General features: G+C 49.3%; 2 protein-coding genes across 4 annotated transcripts in view; one reads left to right on the top strand and one right to left on the bottom strand.

The window, feature by feature from the left end:
• LOC126980850 (ankyrin repeat domain-containing protein 29-like) overlaps positions 1-10,000 on the bottom strand; it is a 75,241-nt gene that overhangs the window by 17,695 nt on the left and 47,546 nt on the right. The window lies entirely within an intron of this gene.
• LOC126980849 (uncharacterized) lies at positions 3,021-5,598 on the top strand. Of its 3 annotated transcripts, none has more exons than XM_050831149.1 (2): positions 3,021-5,139; positions 5,348-5,598. In XM_050831149.1, exon 1 carries the CDS (start codon positions 3,129-3,131, stop codon positions 4,947-4,949), a length of 1,821 nt encoding a protein of 606 aa, XP_050687106.1. In that variant the 5' UTR covers positions 3,021-3,128; the 3' UTR covers positions 4,950-5,139; positions 5,348-5,598. The 3 variants fall into 3 exon arrangements, with proteins under 3 accessions (XP_050687106.1, XP_050687107.1, XP_050687108.1); XM_050831150.1 differs by having other exon boundaries at positions 3,021-5,242; XM_050831151.1 differs by having other exon boundaries at positions 3,024-3,791; positions 3,954-5,598.

Raw genomic sequence — 10,000 nt, 5'->3', positions numbered from 1 at the left:
GAAGAGAGACGAGAAGAAGAAGAAGGAGAAAGGGAGAGAAAGGAAAATGGAGAGAAAAATCAATCATGCAAAAAAAGATAGGTAAGGGAAGAGAAGGGAACTGATGGGTAGGGGCGAAGGGAGGGAATAGGGAGGGGAAGGCAAGAGGGAGAGAAGAGGGAAGTGGAGGTAAGGGAGATAAATGTCAGGACCTATTACCTCAGCGGGGGAGAGAGAGAGAGAGAGAGAGAGAGAGAGAGAGAGACAGAGAGAGAGAGAGAGAGAGAGAGAGAGAGAGAGAGAGAGAGCAGGATATGTCTTTTGATAACATTTTTTTTCTTACCCCTTTTTTTTAGCGTAATGTTATTGCTATTTTTTTTTTTTTTTAGAACCGAGTGTGTGTTTATGTGTGTGTGTGTGTGTGTGTGTGTGTGTGTGTGTGTGTGTGTGTGTGTGTGTGTGTGTGTGTGTGTGTTTGATTTCTCCTCTTTTTCCTTCCCCTCCTCCTTCTCCTTCTTCTCTTCCTCCTCCTCCATCTTCTCTTCCTCCTCCTCCTCCTTCTTCTCTTCCTCCTCCTTTTCTTTCTTCTTCTTCTTCTTCTTCTTCTTCTTCTTCTTCTTCTTCTTCTTCTTCTTCTTCTTCTTCTTCTTCTTCTTCTTCTTCTTCTTCTTCTTCTTCTTCTTCTTCTTCTTCTTCTTCTTCTTCTTCTTCTTCTTCTTCTTCTTCCTCCTCCTCCTCCTCCTCTTCTTCTTCCTCCTCCTCCTCCTCCTCCTCCTCCTTCCATTCTCAATCTCTCTCTTCCTATTCCTCTTTCTTGCTTTTTCTCTTTTATTAATTTCTCTTCGTTTTCTCTTTCTATTTCTGGATCTCCTCCTCCTCCTCCTCCTCCTCCTTTCTCATCTCCCTTTTTCATTTTCTCCTTCCTTCATATCTTCCTTTCTCCTAATTCTCCACTTCTTCTTCTTCCTCCTCCTCCTCCTCTCTTTCTCTCTCTCTTGCAGTTTTTCATTTCACTTCCCTTCAATCAACTCCACAAGTCATATCTCTCTCTCTCTCTCTCCTTACTGTCAAATAAATAGTTTTTCTTAGATATATTTTCTCTTTCCTCTTCTTCTTCTTTTTCTTTATCTTCTTCTTCTTTTAGTTAATGTATTACCTCTTTGGATCCTCGTAAGTCTTCTCTCATCTTTCTCCTCCTCCTTCCCCTCCTCCTTCTTCTCCTCCTCCTCCTCCTCCCCCGCCACCCACGGCCTCAGGTGCCTGGACGTGGGCGTGGGCGGGGTGGGGGAGAGGAGGAAGAGAGGAGAGTGGGGGGAAGGGTGAAGTGGCTGTTTGGGGATGGGCTGTCTTTAGTGAGGTGTAAATGTTTTTGTTCTATTTTTTTCCATTATTATTATTTCTTTCTATTAAAATCATCATCATCAGCAGCAGCAGCAGTAATCGATATCATTCCACTGGAGGGCTTAGTTCGCTCCCAAACGTGTTCATTCGTGTCTGACCCGCGCCGCTATTTTCCAATGTCGGAGTAAAGGCTTCATGTAATTCGTAATATAAACCGTATCATCGTTATTTCTTGTCTGGAGAGGTTGTCCTTCCTTCCTTCCTTCCTTCCTTCCTTTCTAACTTTTCTTTCAGTCCACCATCTATCCTTCCTTCCTTCCTTCCTTTCTAACTTTTCTTTCAGTCCACCATCTATCCTTCCTTCCTTCCTTCTTTCCTTCCTTCCTTTCTCTCTAACTTTTCTTTCAGTCCACCATCTATCCATCCTTCCTTCCTTCTTTCCTTCCTTCCTTTCTCTCTAACTTTTCTTTCAGTCCACCATCTATCCTTCCTTCCTTCCTTCTTTCCTTCCTTCCTTTCTCTCTAACTTTTCTTTCAGTCCACCATCTATCCATCCTTCCTTCCTTCCTTCCGCTCCAACTTTTCTTTCACTCCATCATCTATCCATCCTCCCTTCCTTCCTTCCTTCCCTCCTTCCTTTCTTCCTTCAGTCCACTCTCTGCTTCCTTCATTCCTTACCATATCTGCCTCGCTACCACCCTCCCTCCCTCCCTTCCATCTTCTTCCAATCCTCCCTCCAACCCTCCCATTCCCTCCCTCCCTCGCTGCAGCTGCCTACAGGAGGAGAGAGGAGGGGTGCGTAACCGACACTTTCCTGGCTGTAGTTAAAATTTCACCTCGACTAAAAGGTTGGGGGACTGACCTCGCTGCTCCCCTCGAGACCGCCACCTGCTCGTCTCCTCCTCGCTCATCTGCCTGACTATTTCACGGCCTCCCCCTCCCCCTTCCCCCCTCCCTCTCTCCCACCTATTAAACATGTACCGCGCACCTGATATTACCTCTTTGCGAAGGAGGAGGAGGAGGAGGAGGAGGGGGAGTTGGAGATAATAGGAGCGTGTTGAAAGTATTTTATCCGATGTGATTTTTTTTCCTTCAGTGAGGAGTGTTTTAGTAGCTAGGTCTAATGTGTGTGTGTAGGGGGGGGAGGTGTGTGTGTGTGTGTGTGTGTGTGTGTGTGTGTGTGTGTGTGTGTGTGTGTGTGTGTGTGTGTGTGTGTGTGTGTGTGTGTGTGTGTGTGTGTGTGTGTGTGTGTGTGTGTGTGTGTGTGTGTGTGTGTGTGTGTGTGTGTGTGTGTGTGTGTGTGTGTGTGTGTGTGTGTGTGTGTGTGTGTGTGTGTGTGTGTGTGTGTGTGTGTGTGTGTGTGTGTGTGTGTGTGTGTCTTATATTTCCTCTTTTTTTATCAATCATTTCTCCGTCTCTTCGACTATTCATATTCTTATTCGTGTATTAGTATTACCAACCTTCCTCCTCCTCCTCCTCCTCCTCCTCCTCCCTATTAATATTATTATCTTTATTATTACTATTATTATTATTATTATTATTATTATTATTATTATTATTATTATTATTATTATTATTATTATTATTATTATTATTACTACTATCATCATTATTAATCCATTAGCCATCTCCCATGAGTACACGGTCTGCACCTCAAGGCTCGTCAGCACACCGTAACCACCACCACCATTCCCTGGCTCACCCTCCTGCCCACTCCTCCCTCACAACAGGTCAGTCATCCCACGACTGCCTTCCGCTTGTAACGCTGCCGTGTTATCTTTTCAATACTTTTTGTATTTGATATCGCGATGAAAACACTGCGGGAAACACTCGCTTTCGTCGCTCAGCTGGCAGTGGGCCTCGCCCTATACTGGCTGCTACGCGGCGCCGTGCCGGACACCAGGGAGGTGTCCAAGCTGCGGCGGGCCTGGGAGGCCTCCGGGCCCCAGACCACCGTTGTTGGGAAAGTGCGCGGCCGCCTGGCCGACTCCTGGTGGCTGGGGCCCCTGCGCCCGGCGCCCCTAAGGGACCCTTTTGCCGAGTGCGGCCTGTTGCCCCTCGGCAGTCCCGGTGCCGGCGGGCTGCTGGAGGGTCTGTCGCTGCAGATCCATTCACGGGCAATTTTGGACTGCCTGCAGCGACAAATGGAGGTGGCCCTCGGTGAACACGAGGCGTTCACCCTCTGGCTCCAGGTGGCCGCAGGCTGTGGTCTCCTCTTCGTCTTCCTGGTGGCGTGCAGCCTCCTCCTGGGGCGGAGCAGATCGCGGCGCGGACTGCCCCAGGAGGAAGCACCCCAGGAAGAGGAGGAGGCTTCTCTCCCAGGCACTCCTGCCGAAGATGTGCCTGTGGCCGTGCAGGAGGCCGCTCCTGCCGAGGCACGGCCAGCACAGGCAGAGGAAGAAGAATCCCTCCCTGGCAAAGTGTCTGTGGCCCTTCAGGAGGCTGCCACTGTTGAGGCCCGGCAAGCACAGGTAGAGGAGGAGGAATCCCTCCCTGGCGCGGTGTCTGTGGCCCTTCAGGAGTCTGCTCCTGTTGAGGCCCGGCAAGCCCAGGCAGAGGAGGAAGCGTCCCTCCCTGGCGCTGTTCCTGTGGCCCTTCAGGAGTCTGCTCCTGTTGAGGCCCGGCAAGCACAGGTAGAGGAGGAAGCGTCCCTCCCTGGCGCTGTTCCTGTGGCCCTTCAGGAGTCTGCTCCTGTTGAGGCCCGGCCAGCCCAGGCAGAGGAGGATGAATCCCTCCCTGGCGCTGTGTCTGTGGCCCTTCAGGAGTCTGCTCCTGTTGAGGCCCGGCCAGCCCAGGCAGAGGAGGATGAATCCCTCCCTGGCGCTGTGTCTGTGGCCCTTCAGGAGTCTGCTCCTGTTGAGGCCCGGCCAGCCCAGGCAGAGGAGGAGGAATCCTTCCCTGGCGCTGTGTCTGTGGCCCTTCAGGAGTCTGCTCCTGTTGAGGCCCGGCTAGCCCAGGCAGAGGAGGAGGAATCCTTCCCTGGCGCTGTGTCTGTGGCCCTTCAGGAGTCTGCTCCTGTTGAGGCCCGGCCAGCCCTGGCAGAGGAGGATGCGTCCGTCCCTGGCGCTGTTCCTGTTGCCGTGCCGGAGATTGTTACTGCCGAGCCTCGGCCAGCTCAGGCGGAGCAGCCGGGCGCGGAGGCTCGCCAGGCTCTCCGTCAGGAGTGGTGGTATACCCATCACCTGCCGCCACGTTACGCACGGCGCCTGCTGGACATAAAGGTCATCAGGAGTTTACGCTCCAAGAGCTGCGCACAGTTCAATTACGACAAAACCACGAAGCAGCTCCTTGTCAGAGGCCCAAAGCACGATGCCCTGGCAATGCACAACGCCATCAGGGACATGCTGGCCACGTTTGAACGCCAGGACAAGAAGGCTGCCGCCGCCCGCCGCCGTCAGCAGTGGTGGCGCTACACGCTGTACATGCCGCCCCGATACGTGCGCGCCCTGCTGGGTCCCGAGAGCACCTACTTAAATAATCTGCTGGCGCGCTACAACGTGAAGGTGGATCACGACCCGACGAGGAGGCTGGTCCACGTCCAGGGCCCCAGAAATGACGCCCTGACAGTTTACCGGGCCATCCAGGAGATGTTGGCCACCTGGCGGTGGCAGGAAAAGCCTCAGTATTAGCTTTCATTGCTTCTCGTGGCATCATGTGCTGAGGCCATCACGCACCGAGGATTACTCTTTGGCGATCTTCCACACACTCGGTAACAGGCCATCACGGATCAGGACGCTTGGCGGGTTATGCAATACTTGAGCTCCCGTCTGCCACTGGAGGCTGTCCTTACCCCCGCCCCAAGGCCTCACACTCGGAACAGTCATCAATGATCAGGACGCTTGGCGGGTTATGCAATACTTGGACTCCCGTCTGCCACTGGAGGCTGTCCTTACCCCCGCCCCAAGGCCTCACACTCGGAACAGTCATCAAGGATCAGGACGCTTGGCGGGTTATGCAATACTTGGACTCCCGTCTGCCACTGGAGGCTGTCCTTACCCCCGCCCCAAGGCCTCACACTCGGTAACAGGCCATCAAGGATCAGGACGCTTGGCGGGTTATGCAATACTTGGACTCCCGTCTGCCACTGGAGGCTGTCCTTACCCCCGCCCCAAGGCCTCACACTCGGAACAGTCATCAAGGATCAGGACGCTTGGGGGGCCATGCAGTACTTGGACTCCCGTCTGCCATCGAAAGGTGTCCCTAACGCCGCCCCAAGGCGTCTCATGACTTAACTTTTCTTACTCTTGATACATTCATAGATCAATGTTTCCTTTAAAAATTTTTTTTATTTGCTTAGTGATCTTAATGACGATTATTTATGTACTAAAAGTAAACTTGGGAATATTATAACGAATGCCAAATTGTCACATTTTATTGACATCCCCCCCAGAGGGACGACTACCAGCGCAACACTACTCGCCGTTGTCATTACAGAGTCCCTACATACCTGTGCCAGTACACAGGTGCTCTTATTAGCAACGTACCGGAAGCATTAGCTATAGTATACTGGTCCCAGTGTATAGGTAGCCTACTCTTAGCCGCGTCCAATGCACGACTCCTCCTCCTCCTGTTATCCTTATATACCTCAATGGTAAGACCTCACCTCGAGTATGCGGCACGATTCTGGTCCCCTAATTACAGAAAAGACATTGAATTATTAAAAAGAATCCCTCGACGCGCTACGAAGATGATTCCACCCTTGAGAGCCCTGCCGTATGAAGAACGACTCAGGCGACTCAACCTCTTCACGCTGGAAAAGAGACGCCTACGGGGGGGTATGATTCAGGTCTTCAAGTACCTAAAAACTTCAGTAACGTCGACCACTCCAAGCTCTTGGAGCTACAGACCAACTCAAGAACTAGAAACAACGGCCTGCCCATTCAAGCGAGGCGATGCAACACAGGCACTGGTAGGAGTTTCTTCTCTAACCGAGTCATATGCCATTGGAACACCTCCCTGCTGAAGTAGTAAGTGCAGAAACCATCAACTCTTTCAAAAATCGCATCGACCGTCACTTCGGGACAACAGGAGTAAACTAAAAATACGCACCGAAATGTCTTGAACTGCCCTGCAGACACCAGTGACTGTCAGGCAGATCACGGCTCTACAGCAGGCAACCTCGTAATGAGCCAACTGGCTTTCTGTTGCCTGTCATTACATGTTTACATGTTTCCTCCTCCTCCTCCTCCTCTTTTTTTTTTTTTATTATGGCTACACACATTTTTCCCTTACCGTTTCTAAGTTCGCTCCTCCTCCTCATCATCATCATCATCATCATCATCATCATCATCATCATCACACGTCACGCAAATTACTCTCCATTATCACCACCAATACCAACAACAACAACACAAACAACAACAACAACAAGGAAAAACAAAGTAAACACGCAAAGACAACACAGTATTTCAAAACGGTACAAAACAAAACAAAGAAGCAACACATTAAGAAACACAAATGCAACACACACAACAGAGATAAAAGTCAACACATGCAAAACCAAGCATAGGCCTAAATTACATAGACCTCTCACACACACACTCAGGCAACACAAGAACAGGAACACAAACAACTCCACCAAAGCAACACGCAAAGAAATACAAGACAATGCGTGAGGGTTAAGGGGAAAGGCGGGGAATGGGGGAGGAGAGAGGAGAGAGGGAAGGAGAGGAGGAGGTAAAAGAGAGAAGGGAAGGAGAAGAGAGAGAAAGATTGGAAAGAGATTGAAAGGAGGAAGAATGAAGGTAAGGAAAAGGGAGAGGAGGAGGAGGAAGGGAAGGATAGAAGGAAAGAGAGGAGGGAAGGAGAAGAGAGAGAAAGATTGAAAAGAGATTGAAAGGAGGAAGGGAAGGAGAGGATGGAGGCAAAGAGAGAAGGAGAGGAAGGAGAGAAGGAAAGAAGGGAGGGAAGGAGAGAAGGGAGGGAAAGAAGGAAGGAAAGGAAGGAAAGGAAGGGGTAGAGAATGGAAGGAGAGAAGGAAAGAAGGGAGGGAAGGAGAGGATAAAAAAAAGAGAGGAAATAGAGAAGAGAAAAATGGAGGTAACACACAAAACACGAACACAACACAACGCCAATGCAACACACACACACACACACACACACACACACACACACACACGCACACACACACTCGAGAGACAAGACAATCCAGCTAAATGGGCCTTGAAACTGAGCCTCGGGGGACGATGGGGGGGGGAGGAAGAGGAAGAGGTAAAGGAATGGGGGAGGAGGGAGGAAGAGGAGGAGTGAAGAGTGGAAGGGGAAGGAAGAGGAGAAAGGGGTAGGGAGAGAGAGGAGGGGGAGAGTGGAGTGAATGGGGAAGGGAGGGGGAGGAGAAGAGGGGAGGTCAAGGAAGGGAGAGGGAAGGGAGGGAGAGGGAGAAGAGAAGAGGAAGGAGGGGAGGGGGAGGGTAAGAGGGGAGGTGAACGAAGGGAAATAGAAGGGAGGGAGAGGGAGAAGGGAAGAGGGAGAAGGGGAGGAGGAAAGAGAGTTAGAGGAGGGGGAGGGTAAGAAGGGAGAAGGAAGGGAGGGAGATGGAAAAGGGAGAAGGGGAGGAGGAAAGGGAAGATGGGGAAGGGGAGGAGGGAAGGATTGAAAGGAAGGGAAGGGAAGGGAAGGGAAGGAAAAAGAAGAAGAATAAAGAAGGAAAGGAGAGAAAAGGAAAGAAGGAGGCGAAGGAAAGAAGAGAAGAAGAAGAGGAGGGAGGTTCAGAAGGAGGAGGAAGAGGAGGAAGAGGAGGAGGAGGAAGAAAAGAAAGAAGAGAAGAAGAAGGAGAAGGAGAGAGAGAGGATGAAAGCGAAAAAAAAGAGAAAAGGGAGAGAAGAAAAGAAAAAAAGGAGGAAGGGAAGAGAAAAAAAGAAGGAAAATAATACAAAAAAAAGAGGAACAAGAAAAGAAAGGAAGATAAAGGAGAAAAAAAAGCGAATGGAAGAAAAAAAACAAAGAAAACAAGAAAAAAAGAAAGGAAAGTAGAAAGGTTTTGTAGAGGACGAAGAGGAGGAGGAGGAGGAGGAGGAGGAGGAGGAGGAGGAGGAGGAGGAGGAAAAAGGGAGGGAGAGGGACTTTGGAGAGGTATTTTTTGCGAAGATTTAAGGGATGGAGGAGAGGGAAGGGAAGTTTTTTTTTTTTTTTTTTTTACTGGTGGTGTTGATGGTGGTGGTGGTGGTGGTGGTGGTGATGGTGGTGGTGGTTGTGGTGGTGGTGGTGGTGGTGAGTTAAAAGGATTGAGTGATAAAAGATATATATAGGAGAGAGAGAGAGAGAGAGAGAGAGGATCACCACACTTTTAACTTTCAATATTCAACACACACACACACACACACACACACACACACACACACACACACACACACACACACACACACACACACACACACACAGGGAAATATGATAAAACCTTTTCTCTCCATATTGTTCTCTCCCTTCCTCCTTCTCTCCCTCCCTCCCTTTTTTCTCTCCCTCCCTCCCTCCCTATCTAATTCTCTCAACACCTGCTTCTCTTTCCTCTTCCTCTTCTTTTTCTCCTTCTCCTCCTCTTCCTGTTCCTTTTCCTCTTCCTCTTCTTCTTCTTCTTTTTCTTCTTTTTCTCCTCCTCCTCTTCTTCTTCTTCTTCTTCTTCTTCATTTTTCTTCTTTTTCTTCTCATCCTCCTCTTCCTCGTCCTCGTCCTCGCCCTCTTCCTCGTCCTCTTCCTCTTCTTCTTCATTTTTCTTCTTTTTCTCCTCCTCCTACTCTTCCTGCCTCTTCCTCTTCTTCTTTTAAATTCTTCTTCTGCATTTTTCTTCTTTTTCTTCTCCTCCTCCTCCTCCTCCTCCTCCTTCAATTCCGTATCCATTTTTTTCTTCCATAACAAAAGCAAAAAAAAAAAAATCTAAATTAATATTGTCGAAAAAGAGGAAACGATTCTATTTTTTTCTCTCTCGTCGGTGTGTGTGTGTGTGTGTGTGTGTGTGTGTGTGTGTGTGTGTGTGTGTTTTAGGGTACAGTCACCTTGTATAGATTCTCTCTCTCTCTCTCTCTCTCTCTCTCTCTCTCTCTCTCTCTCTCTCTATTACCTACACCTCATTTTTTATCACCATCTTCTCCGCCTCCTCTTCCTATATTATCCTCCTCCTCCTCCTCCTCCTCCTCCTCCTCCTCCTCCTCCTCCTCCTTCATTTTTTCTTCCTCAGGTGGTATGGACTCAAAATGTTCTTTCTCTCCTTTCTTCCCACACTCCTCCTCCTCCTCCTCCTCCTCCTCCTCCTCCTCCTCCTCCTCCTCCCTCCTCCTCCTCCTCTTCATTTTTCTCGCATATTTTTCACTTATGATATTCTCTCTCTCTCTCTCTCTCTCTCTCTCTCTCTCTCTCTCTCTCTCTCTCTCTCTCTCTCTCTCTCTCTCGTAAATGACTCTTTCTTCTGCTTCCTCTTCATTCTCTTTCTCTCTCTCTTTTTACCTCCTCCTCCTCTTCTTCCTTAACTTCTCTCCTTCGTTAATTACTTTTTCTCCTTCCCTCGCATTGGTCTCCTCTAGTCCAACTTTCTCTTCCTTTTATCTTTATTTACCCTTCCTCTTCTTCTCCTCCTCCTCCTCCTCCTTCTTTCTCTTTTTCTTTCTTCTTTATCTGAATTTTTTTTATCACTTTCGTGGTTGCTTCATTTTCACTTTCTTTTTCATTTTCGTGTTTCTTTTTCTTCTTT

This window comes from Eriocheir sinensis, chromosome 45 (assembly GCF_024679095.1).
Source record: "Eriocheir sinensis breed Jianghai 21 chromosome 45, ASM2467909v1, whole genome shotgun sequence".
Classification (NCBI taxonomy): domain Eukaryota; kingdom Metazoa; phylum Arthropoda; class Malacostraca; order Decapoda; family Varunidae; genus Eriocheir; species Eriocheir sinensis.
The sequence above is the reverse complement of the archived record's forward strand: the minus strand, read 5'-3'. Positions and strand labels throughout refer to the sequence as shown.

What these genes read in the sequence shown, in the direction of transcription:
- LOC126980849 (XM_050831149.1), top strand. Translation starts at nt 3,129, where the DNA reads ATGAAAACACTGCGGGAAACACTCGCTTTCGTCGCTCAGCTGGCAGTG.